The 23,147-nt window shown below is 39.7% G+C and overlaps 3 protein-coding genes and 1 long non-coding RNA gene across 7 annotated transcripts in view; 2 read left to right on the top strand and 2 right to left on the bottom strand.

Moving 5' to 3' along the window:
• ydjc (YdjC chitooligosaccharide deacetylase homolog) overlaps positions 1-2,437 on the bottom strand; it is a 9,454-nt gene extending 7,017 nt beyond the window's left edge. Inside the window, exon 1 of one of the 2 annotated variants that reach the window (XM_034871411.1) lies at positions 2,363-2,437. The gene's annotated coding sequence lies outside the window, so the exon portion shown is untranslated. Of the gene's footprint in view, positions 1-831; positions 1,079-2,362 lie in introns of those variants that run through there. The other variant, XM_034871410.1, reaches the window with a different exon arrangement.
• LOC117944548 overlaps positions 1-23,147 on the top strand; it is a 26,555-nt gene that overhangs the window by 2,797 nt on the left and 611 nt on the right. The window contains exon 2 of the long non-coding RNA XR_004656607.1: positions 1,775-1,780. This is a non-coding gene — a long non-coding RNA (uncharacterized LOC117944548). The remainder of the gene's footprint in view (positions 1-1,774; positions 1,781-23,147) is intronic.
• Positions 3,962-7,967, bottom strand: ak6 (adenylate kinase 6). Its single transcript, XM_034871413.1, has 6 exons — positions 7,854-7,967; positions 7,697-7,772; positions 6,282-6,374; positions 5,987-6,045; positions 5,317-5,462; positions 3,962-4,287 (listed from the first exon to the last, which is right to left on the bottom strand). The coding sequence occupies exons 2-6, from the start codon at positions 7,731-7,733 to the stop codon at positions 4,098-4,100; spliced, it is 525 nt and encodes a 174-aa protein (XP_034727304.1). The 5' UTR covers positions 7,734-7,772; positions 7,854-7,967; the 3' UTR covers positions 3,962-4,097.
• Positions 7,869-23,147, top strand: part of rad17 (RAD17 checkpoint clamp loader component) — a 15,879-nt gene continuing 600 nt past the window's right edge. The window contains exons 1-17 of one of the 3 annotated variants that reach the window (XM_034871405.1): positions 7,869-8,045; positions 9,124-9,219; positions 10,069-10,299; positions 11,247-11,321; positions 11,892-12,030; positions 12,898-13,034; positions 13,200-13,252; positions 14,743-14,868; positions 16,104-16,173; positions 16,257-16,371; positions 17,015-17,206; positions 17,733-17,836; positions 17,930-18,076; positions 19,606-19,734; positions 20,621-20,741; positions 21,705-21,762; positions 22,840-23,147. In XM_034871405.1, the coding sequence (XP_034727296.1) occupies positions 9,178-9,219; positions 10,069-10,299; positions 11,247-11,321; positions 11,892-12,030; positions 12,898-13,034; positions 13,200-13,252; positions 14,743-14,868; positions 16,104-16,173; positions 16,257-16,371; positions 17,015-17,206; positions 17,733-17,836; positions 17,930-18,076; positions 19,606-19,734; positions 20,621-20,741; positions 21,705-21,762; positions 22,840-23,041 (1,941 nt within the window). In that variant the 5' untranslated portion in view covers positions 7,869-8,045; positions 9,124-9,177 and the 3' untranslated portion in view covers positions 23,042-23,147. Of the gene's footprint in view, positions 8,193-9,123; positions 9,220-10,068; positions 10,300-11,246; positions 11,322-11,891; positions 12,031-12,897; positions 13,035-13,199; positions 13,253-14,742; positions 14,869-16,103; positions 16,174-16,256; positions 16,372-17,014; positions 17,207-17,732; positions 17,837-17,929; positions 18,077-19,605; positions 19,735-20,620; positions 20,742-21,704; positions 21,763-22,839 lie in introns of all 3 variants that reach the window. The other 2 variants (XM_034871404.1, XM_034871403.1) reach the window with 2 other exon arrangements.

Here is a 23,147-nt window from a genome sequence, read left to right as displayed (position 1 = left end):
GGCAAATTATTAGCTATTATTTTGAGCTATAATATAATGCAAATATATTGTTTTTAAAATATTGAATCCCGTCAGATTATTCTTTTATTTTCGAGGATAGTATTTTTAAGTGTTCTAAATGTAATGCAGCATCCAAGTCTATTCAATACAAATGTACAGTGTAGATTAGTACTCAGATACAGTACATCCTAGGCCATACAAATACATTACACATACAGGTACAGTGTAGCTCCCTTTACACAAATGCAAATGACTGACTGTTGTTGAATCACTGTCATAATAAAAACAGTATTTATATTTTAAAGTTAACCCTTTACACAGTCATTGAAGCTGGAGATTAGGGTTATGGAGTCACATTACAGCTCTTCAACCAACAATATCCCAGTCCAAGGCGCGTAACGTAACGTTACGTAACGTTGAAGGAAAGAAAGCCCTTTGGCAGTAAAATCAAATGTAACAACACTGCAATAGCCTAGCCTACTACTTGTGAACGAGACAATGCTTTTTTAATTATTTTTGTTTAGACTCTGTAATGAAACTATGTCGATTTTGAAGCTGTCGTTTGCATGGGGGACAAATTACACCTCTCAACAGGCAGTTACCACGGAGTAGAAACATCTGCCCTGTCCGTTTCAACTAGCTGTTTGTAATAGTAACGACGAATAAAGATACTAACTTAGTAACATTATTCGCAGTCTAAATTTCCTGTCTGCTTCCCAGTGTCACTGTGGGGCGACCCACTGTAACAGCACAGGGACGTTAGCCCCGTGGTTCCGACTAATGCTAAAAGAACACTATCAATTTTACGAATAATATACATGTCAATCTTACCCATTGTATTTCAGAGGGCTGTCCATATGGTCCGAAGCCACACAAGCCCGGTAAAAATGAACTGAACTTCCGACTAGCAGCAAACCCTTTGAGCCTTGGTATAGTCCGGAGTTGACTTTACCGCCCTCTGCTGGAGGAAACATGATAGCCTTCTGGTCCCTATCCTCCCCGATGTGAGTCGAGTGCAGATTTGAGTAGCGCATGCGTCACTTTACGACAAGTAGAGCATCCTACAAGATGCTGACCAACTGTCTATGATGCTATCGACAGATTTCTGTAATGTCAAAAGAGAATAAAAATGGACCTAACGCTACTTAACGAAGTTCGTTCACTGCTAGCTAGAAGTTTGCATCAAACACAACAAAGGCTGTCGGTTGAATGGCGTTTTGAGCTAATGACTGCTAGCTTAGCTAATATTTAGCAATTAAACACAACAAAGGCTGTCACTGGAATGGTGTTTTGAGCTAAAGCTAGCAAACAAACAGAGATAGCTAAAACGCTGTTTGAAATGATTTCCATATTGTTTTATTGTTTGTAATGAGAAACTTTTATTGTTTCATGGATTTCACAAATTTCAGTATGACAGTCATGCTGTAACCATAGACCGTTAATATAATAATATAATGTCTATGGCAGGAACCCGTTTAAATCTGAGCATGCGCATCTAACATCTGCACTCGACTCACATCGGGGAGTGACAGTCCCAACCAGCCGGCAAAAAAACGTCAAAATAAGACTTCCGCAGTTCCTTAAAATGTATTTAAAATGAATAGAACTACAAAACAGTTTTTTATCTTATGTTTTATAGATATATGACTATATTTTATAACACACAGCTCTTCCCCTCTCTTCCCTCTGGGCAGGTCAGACAACATCATGATCCACCTCATCCCAGCTACGTGCCCCTGGTTAAGAGACAGCCTGTAACCCCCAGAACAGTGAGGAGATGGTAACAAGGGACATTTTTATTTATGTCTGTAAATACTTAACATTTTTATTTATGTCTTTTATATGTTACTTATTCACTTGCTCTTTTCTTACTCTTATTTTACCTTGAATGTGACTGTGAGCAACTGCGACTAAATAATTTCCCTGATAAAGTATTCTGATATATTTTGCAGTTGGTACTTCACATTTGTTCACATATTGGAAGTGATTTAAAAAAAATCTTTTATTCCATATGCCATCAGTATTCTCAACCAAATCAAGTGGCAATCAAACTGAGCTGCTACACTTTAAGGAATGTAAGCATATTGAATACTTTACTTACTATATTTGAGATGTCTGTATGTCTTGTACTGTCTGGTGAGCCAAAGAGAAATGTCCACCCTGGTGGACAAAAAAAAGAGTTATTCTCTTCTATACTATTCTCTCATATGCCATCTAACAGTACCTACATAGCTATTGTATAATGCGTGTTAACATTTTCAAAAGAAAACATACCACTTTGCAATAGGCCTACTGTGATAAAGAGCTGTTATTAAGAAAGTATTGTGATCCTGTTAGAAAAGTCAAAGTGGATTAGGCTTACGTTTTACTGTCAAAAAGTTGTTTCCAGGATTTCGTAGGACAAGGTGCAACGTTAGACAACGTTTACCTGAACCCTAATACACTGCGATGCTTCAAATATACAAAAACAATGTCAGACATTACTCATATTTCATCATCACCATCCATCTCATCGTCGTCCAGTGTCTATCTCAGCATTTATTAAAGTCGTCCACACTTTCTCCCTGCGAAAAGAGGGTTTTCTGAACATAGCTTCCCTTCAAACTCAATGAATGCGGAGCTCAGTGACGTCACTGTACTGTACACACTGTGTACTGTACACGTGCACAGGTGGGGCTTCTCTCAGGTGTTTATGACGCTTGAAAAGATGACAGGTTCCAGGACCTGGAGCAGGAGCTCACAGCTGACAAAAGGACATATCAACTAACATCCTGGCGTTTTTAATGAACAGCACTTGAAAGTTAGTTTTTTCTTAGTTTAATTACACAGGACTTCACATTTAAGAACTTTAAAGACCATTTTTAATGACATTTAAGACCCTTATGAGAACATCAAAAAAGGTCAGAGTCCAGTAACATCTGAAACAACTACCATACCAGTCCTATACCTCAAATTCATTTAAAGTAAAGGACTGGTATATAGATTGGCTGCAAAATAAGTTGCATTCAAGGGTGTAACTTTGGGTTCAACATTGAGGGGGGGGGTTGAGATCGCCACTCCTTTTTTTTTAGATCTCTACTTCTTGTGGAAATTTAGAGCATCAAACACTTCATATCCTGCATTGAGGTGAATTTCTCTGCAACAATTTGTGACTTTTCTGCATCAAGTTATGGTGCACATGTCTTATTTTATATAAAAGGAAATTATAATAGGTTAGAATTTCAATTTTATAGAATAAAAAAAAACTCCCACCCTAGGGGAACATTAGAGGTAGCTTTACATTGACGTAGAAAAATTAAGACCAACAATACTTGAGCAAATTTAAGACTTAAGAACTTAAATTAAGATAAAGAAATTTTAGACTTTAAGACCATGGGGAAACCCTGTTTAAAAGAAAATACAACAGCTGCACTTTGGAGAAATATTTGAATTAACAGATTAGTTAACTATTTATTGCAATAACAACAAAAACAGATCATTCCCACTTGCAGATTGTATTAATCGGTCTGTATACACCGTTCATTTTGACAAGCATGCAGCCCCTCCACAAGACATGTTAACAATGCTGGGTCCACGTTATCATTTCAAATGATGTGAGTTGGTGGTGCATGCTCCAAATATCTGCAATTATCAAAAAAAAGAAACTTCAACGGTTTGCTTTGTTCAGTATGCTCTTCTGTGTTTCTGCTGTAAAGTACTCTAACATCTAGAGAAGTACTGTAAATAAGGTGCATTGTTATTGTAAGCCCTGTGGACTAGCTCTAACTATTGTTATTATCACTAAGACATTATGACAATGCAGTGTTATTATTTATTTATAAAAAATATCTAAATGTCTAAATTATCAGTCTGCACTGGTGTTGCACGTGATGGGTTATCAGACAACTGGCATCACCAAGTCCTTGTGTCCTTCTGTTACCATTAACCAGAGGCAGGTCATAGAAGCCACTGAACAAAGTGATTAGTCTTTGGATATATCAGTCTTCTTTATGGCAAAATCTAGGAAAATAAATGCAGATTGGAAAATAACCACAATCAATTCGTTTTTTAATCGACAGTCCTGCCAGTGGATGCCAGCAGCAGGCTGGGCTCAGCTTCTAGTTGTGGTCCTTCATCCACTGCTCGATCCACTGAACTATCTGCTCCAGGTTGCGCTCCAGGTCCTCGGGGGTGTTGCTGGGCAACTGGTGGACGATCTCCTCGCTGTAGGCTTCCATGGCCTCCTCGTAGATGGTCTGGAAGATCTCACACTGCACGTTGTCCTGCAGCTTCTTCCCTGCGTAGCCCCTGGCAGTCACACAGAGGACAAAACAGAGACAAAGTCAAACTACTGTGCGTCCAACTAAACTTATCGTAGGGGTTAGACAATAAGATTGGCAGGGTAGGCACGAGGCAGGGGTGTCTCAAGCAGTCAAGGGCCAGTGTGCCTTTACAGACCAGGGGCTAAGGTGCTCAATTATGGAGAAGAAAAAAAATAATATAAAAATAAGATTTACGATTCGTGGTAGATTTTTTATTAAAAGACGTTGCAATTAATGAATTAAAAACAAAAAAAAGAGTAAAAATTTCCCTTAATGCTTTTCCCCATTTAAACTTGTTTTCCCCCTTCAGAACCCAAGACAAGTTAAGAGACAATATTTATTTTTCAATTATTTGGATTTTGTGATCATTGTACGGTGGCCCTGAAGTGCAAATAACAAAACATGACAGCAAATAGGAAAACATTTCAACAAATCATAAAACACAACGGCAAATAGGAAAACACGGCAGCAGATATGAAAAAACTTCAACAAATCATCAAGCACAACCGCCTTTACTTTCCTGTTAAAAGACAGACAGTCGGTCTGTCCAATCAGGAGTGTCCGTCCTCTGCTAGATACGCTCTACTTTTCTCGGTAGAAGTTAATGCCGTTGTGTTTTGCACTTCAGGCCCAGCAGATCATTGGGAGCCAAAATTATAATCATGATTATGTTGTGATTAATTGCACCGTAGAAGACCGTAAAAGTTAGGGTCAATACATCTGGGTAGCCCCTGGTGTCTGGCTGCAGTACAGGTCATAAGCCCGTCCCCTCCATGTTAGTGGCTGTGACGTGGGCTAAACCAATCAGAGTACACGTCACATACACTGGCACTCTTACCATTAGCCACTTCTTGATCTTGGCACGTGTCAAAGGTTTGATTTGTTCAAAAGGTGCAAGCTAAAACCTGAAATCCTGCTGGCACCAGTTGGATGGCCCTCAGTCGGACTGGAGCCGACCCTGGTTGAGGTTTAGTACACACAGACACACACACACGAGAAATGAAGCGGAAGTTACCTGCTCTCTAGCCGTGTGTATAGTTGGGTGTTGTCTGTGCGGAGGACAAAGACGATGTGGAACCAGCGTTCAGGGAACAGGTCACAGCCGTGATAGTCAACGATTGCACCACCTTCTACCATCTTTTCATCCAGCTCATCCACCACCTGGAGCATCACAATAAGTCCCAACATTTATGTTTGACATCTACCATGCTAATTCAATCTGTAGTAAGAGTTTAACTCCGTTAGTTCAGTCAGCTTTTTCAGATTCAACATACCACAGAGGGAGTAAGCGGCCTGCCCCCATTAATAAGATGATCACTAAGCCTATAACTTGTCTGATCTTTGTCTAGTCACAGAACATAAATGAAAATGGTTGATGATTGATCGTATACTCATTTTGAAAACGTTCAAACTGCTACTGTGTCATAACTGTTTCAAAAGGCAGCAATAACATTAAAATCTACAGGGTTCATCTAATTTATTTATTAGCAGTGAAATTAATGAATTCAAGATTCAAGATTCTGACCCGAGCTTTAATATGTCATCATTGGCAACTAACGTTGCTGTTGAACCGGATAAGAAAGAGGACTGGGAATCTAAAGTGGGTAAGTAGTTAGTTGTGTCTGTTGTGCAGTACAGATCAGATCCTAACCAGGTTCAAAGCGTGCATGGGGAATTTAACTCACCCTGTCCTCATCCAAAATTGGGCACTGGTACTCTTCATCGTAGCCATCGTAAAGTTGTCCTAGAGAGAGAAAAATCAGAGAACCAAAATCATCAGAACAGCCTCAGGGTGTCTCTGAGTCGAAGTCTAAAAGCAGCCCACAGACTCGAACCAGGGCCAGCTACTGCAGCACAAAGACAATGGCAAATGAGGGTTTGGATTTGGGATTAAACAGAAAGATGAAGGATGTTCCATCCTGTAGGTGCTCGTTGCCATCCGTGCTTTGATTGGTGGTGAACGTTGGGTAGGGTTTTTACCTTCCTGGGCCAGGTCTCCTATGTTGACATAGGTGAGCCCTGTCCTCTGGGCCAGCTCCTTTCCCAAAGTGGTCTTTCCAACACCAGGGGTTCCTGTGGGAGAGAGCAGGATTAACAAAGCAGATTTCATTCTACAATGTATACAATCAGTCTTGCCCTCTTTGATAGGCAGGGGCGGTGCTAGAAGATTCCATTAGATCTGAGTTCTGTCACTTGGATGCCTGTTCTGCCAATCTTCCCAGCCTTGTCACATGACTAATTAATGTTTCCATGACGACAATCCAAAATTCGGATACCATGAAACCAGCAGTGGAATTGTTTTAGAAAAGTGTTAGACTGAGCTTTTAGAAAAATGTGGAATGTCTTCAAATATATAGTTTGTTAAAAATGAAAACAATTGAAATGAATTATGAATGTGATGTCATATTTAGCAAAATGACATTGTGTTGTTCCATTCTATATTTCTAAGCAGATTTTCTGATGAAAGTGCTTTACAAATGAGAGGAAGTATATAGTGTGTCTATTTTCCCTGTTTTATAAAATATAAAATATACATTTTCCAATTCTGAGTTACATCATCTAAGCCAACTTCATGCCAACTTATCACTGCTAGTTTTCCATTAATGTTAGGAAATCATGGTCAATAAAAATATTCCTAATTTTGAGTAAAAAAAACACAACAGAAAATAGGAATTACTTTTTAGGTTTTTTACTATTAACATACGAGGAATGTATGTTGATGCATAACTACTAGGGGTGGGGGAAACCAAATCAATACAGCATAGTATTGCAATATTTTCAGTGGCAATACTGTATCGATACACAGGCGCCAAGTATATAGTCTTTTATAATATATTATATACTTGTTGGTCAGTTTGTCTGCTTGACAATCATGTTGACAAAGTTTCCTTTTGGGGACGTCATTGGAAATTGAGTAAATTAAGAGGTTGTAAAAAAAAAAAAAAAAAAGTTATAGAATATTGCAATAGGTTTAAAATCGCAATAATATCGTACCGTGGCATAAGTATCATGACATCGGGAAGAATCTGTTGACCCCCCCCCCCCCCTTTTTATACAGCCTGTGGATCCATCCATGTAATTTTTGGGCAATTCGGTTGAAAGAAACCCAATTATTTTGATACAGAGCTTTGAAAACGGCTCAATTTCGAACCGAGGGCTATACAGAAGGTCTGGTGAATGAGACCCAATGACTCCTAAAAGAAGATGCTCAACTACCAGCCTGACATAACAGTACATGTGTGGGTAGAAATGGGATGAGGCTCCAAATGTCCCGAATATTACATCACTAAAAACTAATTTTGTCCAAGATATAGAACACTCTGCAGATGTCTGTGGCGTAAATGTACCAGCCGTGGGTATCTGGTTCCAAGATGGAGATGTCAGAATCATGTCACCTGTTAACAGGACGTTCGGACGCTTCCTCATCTTCATAGCTTGCTAGCAGCCAACACGTGTCTCGACAACGGCCACCTGAAAGACAAAATGTGCTTTATTATCACTGCATGCATTCTAGACACACTCTTTAGTCTCTAGAAATGTCCCAAAACCAACCTGAAAAAGAGGACTCGGAAAAAATGGAAGACTTTCGGTAGCTAGCTAGCAAGACTTTTGCTATCACGTCGCCTCACACTCGCCAGCCTTCGCAGATTGATACAAACACTGCAGTAAACGGAGAGGCTTCACGTCACTTTTACGTCAATAGAGAATCCGTTTGCGGCATTCCGAATCCCGGAGTTTAAAAAGGTAAACTTCACTGCATCATTATAGCTCCTTCAACCTTAGTAACACCGACGCTACTCCCTATTTGAGTTATAAATTAGCTCTCATTACGTCCGAAAAAAAGCTTAAAGTGACGGAAACTTCTTCTCACACATGAAATACTCAACCAAGGTAACGTTAAGTCAGTTTGAGATGTTATTTATTAGCTTAACATCAAATGAGTACAGTTAGCTAACCCACTCTATTCTGCTCCATACATGTGAATGTAGTCGGTGTGTTATCAGACAGGGATATTGGCAAAGACTAAAATGTGCTTTTAGTAGAAATGTGCCACTTAACGGGGATGTGTGGATATTTTTATGTATTTTTGGCAGCACAATAACAAGGAAACAAGAAGCTAAAGATGATGTGATACCTCAAATATCTACCCAGCCCATGTGTTTTTGCTGCCCAGTGTTGGAAGAAGTATTCAGATCATTCACTTACTGTAAGTAAAAGTACTAATACTACACTGTAAAAAATACCAGTACAAGCCTCGCATTGAAAATGCTACTTAAGTATCAAAAGGAAAACGTTATTAAAGAGTGAATTAATGCCGAAAAATCCTCACATTTCCAAAACTGGAAACGACCAAAACAGATAGGCCTAGATATGGTTGGGTAATTTAGTTTATTATAAAAAAACTATTTTTTGTGTGTTTGTAAAGTAACTAAAGCTGTCAGATAAAGGTAAGAGAGTAACTGAAGTAACTAGTACCTAAAGCTGTCAGATGAAGGTAAGAGAGTAACTAAAGTAACTAGTAACTAGTACCTAAAGCTCTCAGATAAATGTAGTGGAGTAACTAAAGTAACTAGTAACTAAATAAACTAGTAACTAAAGTAACTAGTAACTAAAACCGTCAGATGAATGTAGTGGAGTAAAAAGTAGAAATGTAGAAGTAGAAAGTGGTATGAAAAGAAAAGATTCAAGTAAAGTACAAGTACCTCAACAACTAGACTGAAGGACAGTACTGACTGGAGTAAATGTACTTAGTTACATTCCACCACTGGTTAGTTGGATCTAAAATCATCACCAACTAACTAACTGTCCCGTTGATGTTCAGGTTCCCATTTGGTCAGTGAACCGCTCCCCTCAATGTGAAGCACCGTGGGGAAGGATGGACAAGCTCTCTGTGGCTGCTAAAGCTACCTCAAGCAAAGTGAGTTCTCCAACGCTACATGACTAATACATTACATTATGTGTGTGTGTGTGTGTGCGTGTGTGTGTTTAGAATTCCAAAAGTAAGATGTCATCAATAAGCTACAGCAGAGATTCTCAATCTTTGTTCAACCAAACATCCCTACAAGAGAGAAATTAGGACTGCACGACATGAGGAAAATAGCTAAATGTGACTATTTTGACTGAGATTTCATTTGCTTTATGATTAAGGATTTTGGAGGGAATAATCACTATTGTATCATTGTTGTATCATTATCATTGAAAAATGTAAAAAAAAAAAATGATTATAGTGGAATTTTTGTGAGGGTCTGCACCAAACAAAGATATTTTCTGTAGGATAGGATTTGTGGATGTATAGTTTGCCCTTAACAATTATTGCGACCCCTTTGATTTGGATATTGCACTAGTCCATGTTGTTATATAGATAAATGTGCAATTACTTGTGCAGCCCTAGAGATTATATCCTGGGGACCCCTTCAGATCCCTGGGAATAATTTGACGGAGCATATATTATTAATACTTTGTGAGTCATACTGTTATGTTGAAGAACTACACAAGGGAGCAGAGACAGATTAGACAAATATTAGACATGTAGTAAATACATAAATTTGCAGATTGTAATGAGAACCACCAATCCATAGGATGAGTGTAAATATTTAATGCTAGTATAGTTTGTAAAAAGGAAAACTAAGGTACCAACTCTTCACTAAGCAGACCAGAACCCCCGACTTCCCCTGTAGATTATATTTAACATGACCTATTGTACAAATCTTCCTTTAATTGTTCCATATTAATCTTAAAATCTTTTTGTTTGACTGCATTATAATAGAGGAACCGCTGGGTGGATCCATCCTTCACTGACTTGCCAGAGGAAAGCTTTGCTCCGTCAAGAAGGAGAAAGGGCAGCCAGGTTTTGGGCCCCACGGCTGAGCAGAAGAGGCCCAGGAAGAGGACCAAAGAGGCGGGCAGCTCAGAGCCTTACGCTTCCTACCTGCTGAGAGAGCCGGCCCAGAGGGACCAGGATGAGTCCTGGGTGGACAGATACTTGCCCAGATCACAGGTCAGCATCATCGCTTCTGACATTATATTCGTCGCTGCATTATTCGTCTGAAATTGCATCCCCACCTCCTGTGCTTGCCTCCCTTCCTCGTGTCTTAGTCCCTCTCACTGAGGAGGCACGGCAGAGACGCAAGGAGATTATCGGAGGAGATAGGAAAAGAGGAAATGTGTTTTAGAGAGATGAGACGTCCTTTCCTCTCAAGCGTCACATGAATTTGTCAGTTTGGGGCGGAGTTATAACTCCTTCAGCTGCTTAGCTTCCAGGAAGGCTGCTCTCTGGATCCTCGCCTATAGGTCCTCGATGCTAGCTCCTTGGGGAAGAAAAAAAAAGCCTTGAGACGAGGGACAGAACAACCTCTGGTTCAGCCGAGAAGTGAGGCACTATCAAATAGACAAGGAAAATATGTGATAAGCGATAACGTTTGCAGTAACGTTATTACTTGCGATAAATACACACAGATTAAACGTATTTCTCCTGCTTTCAGTATTCTGCTAAAATACAACACACTGGTTTTTTATTTAAAACAAAAAAATTTAATAATTTCTAACATTCTTTTATTAATTTTTTTTTTATTAATTGATTTTACAAAAGCACCATTTAAAAAAATGACAGTTACATTTGAAAGTGTAGTTTTCTACTCATATTTTCTTTTCAACTAACACAAATTCAAAGTGTTTTTTCGGGATATGTAGATGTTGCGCAAGTAGATATCGTCATGAAGATAAAAAAAATGATATATTGTATTATTTGTGTGTAACAAATAATCAAGTGAGTGCCAAATTGGTAATTTTGAGTTATTCTATTCATCAACATCCTAATACAGTGCATTTGTTGAAAATCAGAGAACCAGTGTCAAATCATTACAAAAGACACTTAGGTCTAGGCCACACTCTATAATTTACAAAGACCCAACAATCCCCCCCCCCCCCTGTGTTGTTTTTATGTAGGCGGATCTAGCTGTCCACAAGAAGAAGATAGAGGAAGTGGAGAGCTGGATGAGAGTTCACTCAAATGCATCAAAGGTAATAGAAGTTTCACGATTTCAGTAAATGAACCCTGTGTCCTTGCATTGAATGTATCTTGCATCTTGTCATTTGTATCTTGTAATTTATCTTGCTTACCTTTTTATTTAGGGATATAAATACCAACACACCCACTTCCTCCATTGTATACTATACCTCTGGTACATTTATACCTCTGTGTTAAATCTATGCTGTGGTTACGTGCGTAGTAGTCTCATTTCGCCAGACCCTCCTCCAAAACGCGCTGAAGGAAAGTCTTACATTTTTAAATTTAAGGTATCAGGATATTAAAAAAGTTTAGTCTTTTCCTGGTTTTAAAGGCTGAATTAAAGTGAAGAGATGTCATTTTCAGACTCTACCCACCTAGTCATTGTATCCACATTATTGGTGATAATTTATCAAACCACTCATTGTCCACTCATAGTCAATCCTACAATATCACCGCAATATCGACATCCATGTATTTGGTCAAAAATATCGTTATCAATAATTGATTTTCTCAGTCTTACTTAGCGCTAGTCTTAAGTGAAGCTGAAGGTTCAGTTTGGGCTTGGCTGTTGTCATCTACAGGGTGGTATCTTGCTGCTGACGGGACCATCAGGCTGTGGAAAGACTGCCACAGTCCAGGTTTTGTCTCGAGAGCTGGGCCTCAGGACTCAGGAGTGGACCAACCCCTCCAACCTGGAGCCATACAGCAGCAGCCAGCACGGTGAGGGGGATCCCTGGCTTTACCGTCCTACCTGCCTCATTCTTGTCAGTGTCAGTGTCACAATTGATCAAAACTATTTCGAAATCGCAAGATGGACTAGCGACTACTAACCCTAACGAGGTGATAAATCTCAGAGGGTTTATTCTTATAATAAACAAATTTGAATATCCAAATCACAGTTGATTAAAGGCAAAATACTGTTCTGATTGACATATTGAGTTGCTGCAGAGACATCCCGGCCGACAAATCCTATCCTAGAGACCGATGAAAACATCTTTGATTCGTACAAATCCTTGCATTAATCACACTATAATCATTTCATGTAATTTTAATAATATTCAATGAAAAAGAGAACAATGATACAAAAATAATCATTCCTTCCATTATTGTGAATCATTGCAATCGCAATATCAGTCAAAATAATCACTATTAGATATTTCATCATATCGTGCAGCCCTACTGTCAAAGTAAGGACTAGCATGATGTCGTTAGCATAATATTAAAGATAATTACTTTTTGGATGGAAAAACTGCCCCTAAGTGACTAGAAAAATTGAAAAAAGAAAATTCTTTTGTTGACTGTGTCAGAGAGTTGGTGCTGATGTAATGGTTTTGCTTTATATTAAAAGTTGTTTCTAATATTTTGTCAACTCAGTGTTTGTAAATGGCAATATATTTGGGTGAATGCAGGCTAACTATTTATTGTTGGTTATTGTTAAAAGGATCCCCATTAGCTGTCACCAAAGTGGGACGAGCTAATCTTCCTGGGGTTGCAGTGTGATACTGTATGTGTGTATTCCGGGTGTCAGTATACAGGCTCCTCCACCCTTTTTGTCTGACATGTCTCTAATTCTCCGTTTGTTGTCAGAATGGAGGATGAATGGCTTCCCCTGCAGCTCCCAGTTGACCCAGTTCCAGGACTTCCTCCTCAGAGCAAACAAGTACAACTGCCTGAAGATGGTGGGCGATGGAGGAACTACGGACAGAAAGCTCATCCTGGTGGAGGTATGTACTACACCTTTAACTGAAGCCACTGTTCCTGTATTATCTTCTATCTACCTGTGGAATGTTCAACTGTGTTAGTTTCTAGATGTTTTTTTCTTTGCCATGCACTCCTCATATTGTATGGCATATTTAGACGCACTAAATATGGCACTTGTTCTTCCTCAGGATTTCCCAAACCAGTTCTACAGGCAGCCTGGCAGCCTGCATGATATCCTGAGGTGAGATCACAGTTTCCCCGTACATGTGCTTTCTTGCTTTTACACAGTGGACCAGGATAAGTTCTGTTCCTATGATGACACACAGCTTTGAAGCCACTATGTTAAAGACGGAAGCATAGTGACCAGTACCGGCACTACTGGTTAAACTTTGCAGCTTTTACTGTCTCCATTTTTTGTGTAAAAGAAAATGATAGTAAGTAATATGGCTGGGTACCGATTTCAATATTTCGTAGACACCGACTGGTTTGCCTCTAAAGTATTGAGTAACAACAAATTCCTTGTCATTTAATACCCAATTTCAATCCCTTGAGCAGTAAATTGCATCATCGTCAGTGAGCCAATCAGAACCCAGCATGCTTCTACCAAAATCTAATAATGTCTGTGATTGGCTGTCTAATGTTAGAGACGCTCACATAGTTGGAGCTGGAACATAAACACAAAGATTTGTGCCGTAATGTTGTAATTTATTTTAGTTTTCTAATATTGATATCCCAAAAAATGTTTAGCAACCGATATTGAAGTCATAGTATTGGTATCGGTACCGGGATGTCTGAATGATACCCAGTGCTAGTCTTGGAAGATTTCTTGCTGTTGTTAAGATACACCCTTCGTCAGCATGAGGACCTGGTGGGCCTGATGAAACCCTTTCTACAGGACAGGGTGCATATTGATTGTATTCACTACTAATTATTAGAGGTGCTCCAATACCATTTTTTCCATTCCGATACCTGAACGTGCATGTAAATGCTTTCTTTTATTACCCTTAAAACGTCAACAGAACCTAAATAATTTACTTTAAGGTCAATTTTCTTCTGGGCTCAATTGTGTGGCATCGGATCGGTGCATAAACTCCAGGACTCACCGATGCTGATACCAGCATTTCTGGCTGTATCCAATGTTTTTTTCATACTGGTTATGGTATGGGAACATATCTACTAATTATGAATTGGCGTTTTCATTAAGGGTACCTGCTGGACTCGCCTTGCCTTGGCTTGACTCGACTTGACCGCGGTGCCCCGTCCTCCTTTTCCCATTGCAGATTAGTACCGCTTCATGAATGAGGCAAGTCGTGGCTGGTCGTCATAGCAGCAAACTGCCGTGACCCAACGCCACACACACACACAGAACGTCAAAGGTATTTACCGGTAAACACTGCAGATTTGTTCTGGAACCCCACCCCCACCCCCGTCAGTCACTAGCCCTGTCTCCAACCAATCAGTAATCTGCAGGTTTCACATCACCTTTTGGTGTCGCCTCAGTTCGCTTGGAACCTCGACTGACGTAGTACTACAAAAAGTACCTGTTAGCAGGTACCAGGGACTTTTTTTCGTAATGGAAAACCAAGAAAGGCGAGTAGAGTCGAGGTGAGTCGAGTAGATACCATGCAGTGGGAAAAAGCTACATGTGTCCGTAAATTAGTTCTTCCTAACCTGTGTGACCTGTGTATTTCCCTGCTCTGTGTGAGACCGTGTCCTGCCGATGTCTTCCAGGCGCTTTGCGAAGACGGGTCGCTGTCCCCTGGTGTTCATAGTGTCCGACAGTCTGACTGGAGACAGCAGCTCGCGTTCTCTTTTCCCCAGAGAGATCCAGGAGGAGCTGGACATCAGCAGCATCAGGTTCCAAGTGTCACACACTGCTTGCTTTGATGGTTGGCTTCCATGGAAACTATGGCTACACGATATGAGGGGAATATGCGAGAACGTTGTTGGATATGGAGATAACAGTTTAAATTGCCATAATTAGACTTATATTAAAGTGTACTTAGTTCCGCTGCTTTGTTAATCTTCTGAAATACGTCAAATTGTATGTTGAGTTGAAAAAAAGAATTCAACATTATTTACACTAATAAATTGAACCTTGAAAAAATATGTATATAAAAGGGACCACTAAAAAAAGAACATTCGAAGTGCCGTTTCTTTCTCAGATTTTCTTTTAATTAACTAAAGATCTGTGTCAGAGAACATTCCCGGTATAACTGACAGTGGCAAATTATGGACTCCAGCGGAATACATAATTATCTTCAGTTTCATCTCATTATTTGCGTGTTCAGAGATGAGATTAGAGATTATTTGAACACTTGCCTTTATTTGAGAATGTTTAATCTAATGCGGATTAACAGGACATTGAATAAAGCTCTTCATCCACCCGCTGACCTGTTTGGTGCAATGGAGGCATGTAACTAAGTAGATTTACTCAAGTACTGTACTTAAGTATACATTTGAGGTACTTGACCTTTACTTAAGTCTTTTCTTTTCATGCCACTTTCTACTTCTACTCCACTACATTTCAGAGAGAAATATTCTGCTTTTTACTCCACTACATTCATCTGACATCTTTATTTACTTGTTACTTTAGTTACTAGTTACTTTAGTTACTCCACTACATTCATCTGACAGCTTTAGTTACTAGTTGCTTTAGTTACTCCACTACATTAATCTGACAGCTTTAGTTACTAGTTACTTTAGTTACTCCACTACATTAATCTGACAGCTTTAGTTACTAGTTACTTTAGTTACTCCACTACATTAATCTGACAGCTTTAGTTAGTAGTTGCTTTAGTTATTCCACTACATTAATCTGACAGCTTTAGTTACTAGTTGCATTAGTTACTTTAGTTACTATTAACTTTACACATTAAAATTCCTGCCCACAAAATATATAAAAATCTGATGTTTATTATAAAGTAAACTTGCCAACAATATAACAACATACAAGTCCAGCTGAGACTAACTACATTTTCCTGGTGATACTTACAGACTTGTACTTTTACAGTGTGGTATTAGTACTTTTACTTAGGTACAGGAGCTGAATAATTCTTTCAACACTTGTTTTACGTGTTCTCTGTTTCCAGTTTTAATCCAGTGGCTCCAACAACGATGATGAAGGTCCTAACTCGAGTTTCAACCCTGGAGGCGGGGAAGGTGAAAGGAAGCCTTGCAGTTGCACACGTATTAGTATGAGTTTTTATGTGTTTTAACACAGTGTCTTTTCCCATGATTCCAAGCAGAGCTGTGGAAGGATGTGCGTCCCAGACCAGGCCGTGTTAGAGACGCTGTGTTCAGGGAGCTCGGGAGATATTCGCAGTGCCATCAACAGCCTCCAGTTCTCTTCCCTCCCAGGTCAGGCAACACCACAGGGGTAGTGATATGCACACATGCATACCCCGACATTTGATTTGACCCTCATGTTGTCCTCGGGTCAAATTGACCTGTTTTCCTATATCAATGTTCTTTTTTAACTACCCGAAATAACATGATTCATTCCGAACAACGGTATTTGGCAAGTACAGATCTCTACTTTCATTAATTTTGGGGCGTCTTATTCAATTTTATAGCATTTGAAAAACAAATTGAAGTGGTTTTGAAATATTATTGAGTAAAAGTTGACATATTCCAGTCTGTGATTATCCATCAACACACTTTCCTTTAATTTTATTCTAAATAATTCCTAATTTCTTCTTTTCTAACTCAAAAATTAGGTATAATTTCCTATAAATGAGGTTTATTGACCGTAAATTCCAAAAATAACTGTAAAACTAAATTTAATAAGTTAGTGTTATGTAGTGTTGAAAAAAATAAAAAATGTAACAAACGTTGGAAAAAAAGCGTCAAAAGTGTTAATAAAAGAGACAAAAAGCGTAAGGAAAAAGCAAAAAACAATAATAAAAAGCATCAACAAAAGTGTTGATTTTCAACAAATATTCTTACCCTGTTTCATCACCTGACATCAAATATCTTTTATCTTCATTTGTTACTTTTCCAGACACGTCATTGGAAAAAGGGCTGGGGAGGATGAAGAACAAGACGACTGTGCTGGGGAAAGCTGTTTCCAGAACAAACCAGAGGAAGAAGAAGTCCAAACTGACAAAGGGGTGGGATGAGGAGCAGGCTATTGGAGGGAAAGATGCTACTCTTTTCCTGTTCAGAGCACTGGGGAAGATCCTGCACTGCAAACGTGAGTAGCATACTGTGTATCCAGGGCCGCATGGAGTCTGTGGACACAGATTTCCTTTTTTTGGGCCTTTATTGTGACAGCTTAGACACGAAAGAGAAGAGAGAGGGGGAATGAGAGGCAGGGAAGTGCCGCAGGTCAGAATCGAACCCGTGGCCACTGCATCAATGTGTCTAACTCATTGACAGTTAAAGAAATGGAACAACAAATCCCATTGCACGGAGACCAGTGAAGGAAAATGGAAGCACTTTTCCAGTGATGGCTAGGCGATAGAGTCATTAAACACTTCAGATGTAAAGTTATTCACTGTCAAAGTGGTGCCAGAATGAATGGGAGTCAAAGGTGATGGCTTCCTAGCATTAAAATGGCGCCATGGGAGCTACTCTTAGAGAGGAGAACCCCCCACTTGGTCTAACTCTAAAATTACAATTACCAATTACAATCTAATGTTACGCCATAAAAACACTTCAGTAATTGTAATTGACACAGAGGCAAATCGTGTGTATGCTTGGTTGTTTGTCATTAACAGGAGGGAAACAGGAAGGGGCTGATGCAGCTGAATGTGACACTGGACCTGGCCTACCCTCTCACCTGTCTCACCATCACAGAGAAGCATTACTTGTAGACCCTGAGGTGCACACATACTTTTCTTCTGGCTTTAATGAGTAACAAACCGCATGGCAAAATGTCATCACTGACGCCCTGACTGTCTATGTGTCTTGTTAGCTGGTTATTGAGCGTTCCCACATGTCTGGAGAGTTCTTCAACCTGTACCTTCATCAGAACTACGTGGACTTCTTCTCTGAGTTGGAGGACTTGGAGCGAGCCAGCGAGTATCTGTCTGACGCCGACCTCCTCACTTCTGATTGGACGGTCAGTCTGTCTCTAGACACAATATAGTGATGAATGCTTTGATTAGTAAAATTTGACCCAAACTGTTGTTTGCATTGGGACTTTAGTTCACATTAATTTGGCATACCACGAGTCCCCTGAGACATAATTCCATGACTGTTAGGAAGCCTTTATACTGCAAATGGCACTATGTATACAAAAGATGGCAGTGAGATGATGAAGTAACACCCAGGAAGCCCATTTGAAATGAAGACGTTGAAGGCTAATCACACACTACAACCCAGTGGTTTAAAATACTAGACTTTACAACTCTGGACACTTCTAACAACAGCAGTCCTTTCTCCCACGTAGTAGGTAGTCTTACTGTCAAAAAAAAAGTAAGTAGTAGAGATTGGGATGCCCCTTCTTTGTGGATTAGTTAACTAATTTGTTGTTTTTGTTTTAGTCAACTAGGATTTCTTTAGTGGATTAGTTTTTTTATGCTTTTTTCATGCTGAATGACTTATTTCCAAAAAGTGTCTGTGCACATCTCTGGTACACACACAATTAAAAAGGGGGATTTTGCATGATCCTTTTTTCAGAAACTCACTTTTCGGCTGTGGCTCAGTGGTAGAGCGGTTGCCTGCCAATCGGAAGGTTGGTGGTTCGATCCCCGCCCCTGCAGTCATTGTCGAGGTGTCCTTGGGCAAGACACTGAACCCCGAGTTGCCCCCGGTGCTGTGCGTCGGAGTGTGAATGTGTGTGAACGTTTATCTGATGAGCAGGTGGCACCTTGTACGGCAGCCCCGGCCACAGTGTATGAATGTGTGTGAATGGTGAATGTTCCCTGTAGATGTAAAAGCGCTTTGAGCAGTTGTTAAGACTGGAAAAGCGCTATATAAATACAGCACATTTACATTTACATTTACTTTTACAGACCTGTTGATGAAATCGGATAAGTGCTAGTCAACGCGGAATTTGTTAAGTCAAGGACAGCTATAGCAGAGATTGAGACTTTAATGTATTTTTGATATAGTCTCGCATTGCCAGACTGTCCTCCATAGCGCTGCAGAGGAAGGTGTGGCTAGTCCACATAGCATTCCGGAATTGGAAAAAAACCTGCTCCGGATAATTGGCATTTCTTCATTTCTTGTTTTGGTGGAACATGTGTACAAAAGTTGTTTTAGTCTTGCAACAGAAAACCTTGATTGGACAGATTGTCTAGCTAGCTGTCTGCATTCACCCTGCAGAGATCTGAGGACCAGGTAACCATAGTCCTCAGATTGGACAGATAGTCTAGCTAGCTGTCTGGATTTACCCTGCAGAGATCTGAGGACCAGGTAACCATAGTCCTCAGAAATCACCCACAGGTTAGAACGCCAACACAGAGACAGAGGAAGGGGACGGACATCCGGCCTCCAAAAAAGGACATCCCTGAAATGAATCCTAGTTGGTTTAGACTGGTATTGATATGCGTTAGGGTTAGATGTTAACAATATGGTCCACGGAGGATTCCCTGTGAACAACAATGCGTTGCGTCTGTATAAAGCGCTGTGCTGTGCTGTTTTCAGAGTCGCAGCACCATGGGCCATTACGGGTCTTCAGTGGCCACCAGGGGACTCCTTCATTCCAACTCTCAGCAGGTTTCTGTCGGCTTCAGACCGCTTCACAAACCCAACTGGCTGCTGGTCAACAAAAAGGTAAGACACATTGATCTGTCATGATCTTAGCTGTGGTTCAACGTTTAGGACTGGTTTGAAGCTGTGTTGTCTGGAACAAAAACATGCAGTCTTCTAACCCTCATGTTGTCCTCTGGTCCAATTGACCCGTTTTCCTATATCAACGTTCTTTTTAACTACTCAATTGTAATTTCCCAAAACACACCGCTCTTTGGATAGTACAAATCTCTACTTTCATTCATTTTGGGGTTATTTGAAAAAAACATTGAAGTGCTTTTGAAATAGTATCAACATACATTTCTTTAATTTTAGCCTAAGTTGTTCTTAATTTCTGCTTTTCTAACTCAAACAAAAGGTATAATTTCCTATAAATGAGGTTCATTGACCGTAAATTCCAAAAATAACTTTAAAAGTTAATAAGTTAGTGTTACGTTGTGTTGAAAACATAAAAAAAGTGACAAACGTGTTAAAAAAAAGGACAAATACATAAGAAAAAGTTTAAAACATTGATAAAAAGCGTCATCAAAAGTGCTGATTTTCACGGATTGACGGGAAGATAACACCATGGTTAAATATATATATATATATATATATATATATATATATATATATATATATAAATATATTAAAAAAGTATGATCAGAAGTTGCAGGGACTTTTTATTCCCTTGCTGTCGGTCAGCTGCTCATATTGAAAACCAATACATTTGGTGTTGCTCCACATTAATCTAAGACAAGGAAGGGTTTCCGCGTGCCATTTGTTTAAATGTTTGGTGCACTTAACAGTGTGTTCGCAAACATCCAAATCGCCCCGAGTCCACAGAACTATCGACTTTCAGTGTAGCAGCGGAAGATGATCTAAGGCGGTACTGGGACTGATACTGATGGTTCGGATGTTGTTCCTTCAGCACCGGGAGAACAGCCTGGCTGCCCAGGCGCTGTTCAGGAGCTTCTGTCTGACACCAGTCAGCCTGCAGACAGAACTGCTGCCATACCTGGCCCAACTCACAAACCCTCTGAGGAACCAAGGTAGCACACGCGCCCGCACACACACACACACACACACACACACACACACACACACACACAAACACACACACAGAACACAACGAGCAGAGGTCTGTGCATCGGCGCCTCCACATGCTCTCCACATTGGTTTTACATTACACTTACACAGTGAGCCTAAGCCGTATAATAGAAGAGAAAACCCAGCACGCACACACACACACACACAGACACACACACACACACACACACACATTGAGTCATGTCATCTATGGTGCTGCCAGTACTTAAGCTGTAACATTTCCAAATTGTTCTGCACAATAAATTGTGTCAGAAATAATTGCGATTAACAATGTAATTGTCTCTTTAAGTTGAATTTTAAAAATGTTTAAACTACTTAAAAAAATTATACTTTTTGAATGAATTCCAGGATTTATCTTTTGGTTATGTCACTGTCATGTGACCCAGATAATTGAGTAACACAGGTACACAGCCTGTGAAGTGAACCACACCTCTTTATTATCTGGATAATAAAGACGCATTGTTTAACTGCACCCCCCCTTGTCATTTTTGTTGCTGTGAACGTGGATAGGGTCAGTGCCAACAATTAGCATAGCTTTACCTCAGCCGTCTGACCAATAATCACTTATAAAATTACAATTTGCCATATCTACACCAGATCAACAACATACCTCTCAGGACCTTAGCTAATAATTGAAATTAATTGCGGTTAAAAAAAACAAAAACCCGTAGAAACAATCAGAGAATTATGTAATAACTGTTACAGGCCGAGCCAGTACTGTCAAACACTGCTGAGGAATGTGATTTCTGAATGTGAACAAAGGTAATGAATGTGTTTTTTTCACCCTTTAATCCGGTCTTTTCCTGGTAGAAGACCGTGAGAGATCAGGAGCTTTGTAAGCTGATTTGGAAGAGTTTGTCTGTTGATAACGTTTCTGAGGATGTCTGTGCTTCCCTGTCTCCCAGCTCAGATAGCTTTCATCCAGGATGTGGGTCAGATGCCACTGAGGAGGTTCACCGGCAGGTACAGTAAGCATTCTCCAAAAATGATGTAACCAGTTAGGGCTGCACGATTATGGCCAAAATGAAAATCAATATTGAGATCACGAACAAACTTTATTGTCACATAGGCTATTCATAACTGCTTTCACATCCATATTGTGCTACATTCTTCTTATGTTGAAGTTGTATGTTGTATTGACATACAGCTGTAACACATGTAAATGAAAAATTAGCTATCCGTAATAAATAGCGTAGGATAATTTTTTAAAAATGTATCTCTGAAAGCTCCTTCACTTGTTTTCAACAATAACTGATTAAAAGAGAGAGGGAGAGAGGGGGGGGTGCGACGGACGTATGCTACTCACAGAGCGACGGCTGAATCCTTATGAATGAGTCCAGCACGGGGCAGCACAGTTACACACTTACTGTGTATGACTGTCTGTATCGTCACAGCGCTGCATTGGTATGAACTATGATATTCTGGCCGTGGGTCACATCTCTCACCCAGGCCCGTGGTTACTGTTATTGCTCAGGATATGATGTGTCACAAAAATAAAAAATAAACATATTTAAAGGTCCCACGGCGTAAAAATTTCACTTTATGAGACAGGTGTAAACCGATAATAATTTATTTTATTTTTTATTTAAATATAAATTTACAGTCGCAGTCAGTCATCACAGCTCAAAACATAAAATTATAAAGAGAGAGATTACAATTTATGTAATATGAGATTACAGATCCATGAACTGAACAAAATAATAAACATAAATAAATAAGTAATAATGTGACCTCGTCAACGAAAGTGACAATGGATGTTCTTAATTAAATGGATTGAAGTATATGTCAGATATAGTTATAGTTTTATTATTTGTTACTAATTTAAGAGACTCAAAATGGGTCAATTTCAATTTGGAATAGTTTAAAGCACTACTGTATCTCGAATTTGAAATTTTTTATTTACAAATATGAAATTTCCCTAATAAAATAAAAAAGATCAACAATATTACATACATCCTTATATTCAAAATATGTAAGTGTGTGTGTGTGTGTGTGTGTGTGTGTGTGTGTGTGTGTGTGTGTGTGTGTGTGTGTGTGTAGATTAAAACTGGAGGCTCTGACAGACAAAGAGCCAGCCCAGTCGGAGAAAGACAGCGAGGAGGAAGATGAGGGTCCGGCTGGGGTTGCGGAGGGTCCGGGGGGGGTTGAGGAGGGTCTCCCTGCCAGTCAACCCCAGCCCACTACAAGCCAAGGCCTGTTGGAGGAGGAGGACCTGATCATTGAGGACTATGCCAGTGACTAGCTCACACTCACTGTCACACTGGGACACAGTTTCACTCTTGTCAACTCCTTTGTTGTGTGTTTTTTTTTTTTTTATAATTCAGTTATGGCTTAGTATGGTGAAAGAA

Source organism: Etheostoma cragini, chromosome 5 (genome assembly GCF_013103735.1).
Source record: "Etheostoma cragini isolate CJK2018 chromosome 5, CSU_Ecrag_1.0, whole genome shotgun sequence".
Taxonomy (NCBI): Eukaryota; Metazoa; Chordata; class Actinopteri; order Perciformes; family Percidae; genus Etheostoma; species Etheostoma cragini.
Note: the sequence above shows the minus strand (reverse complement) of the source record. Positions and strands in the feature narration are given on the sequence as shown.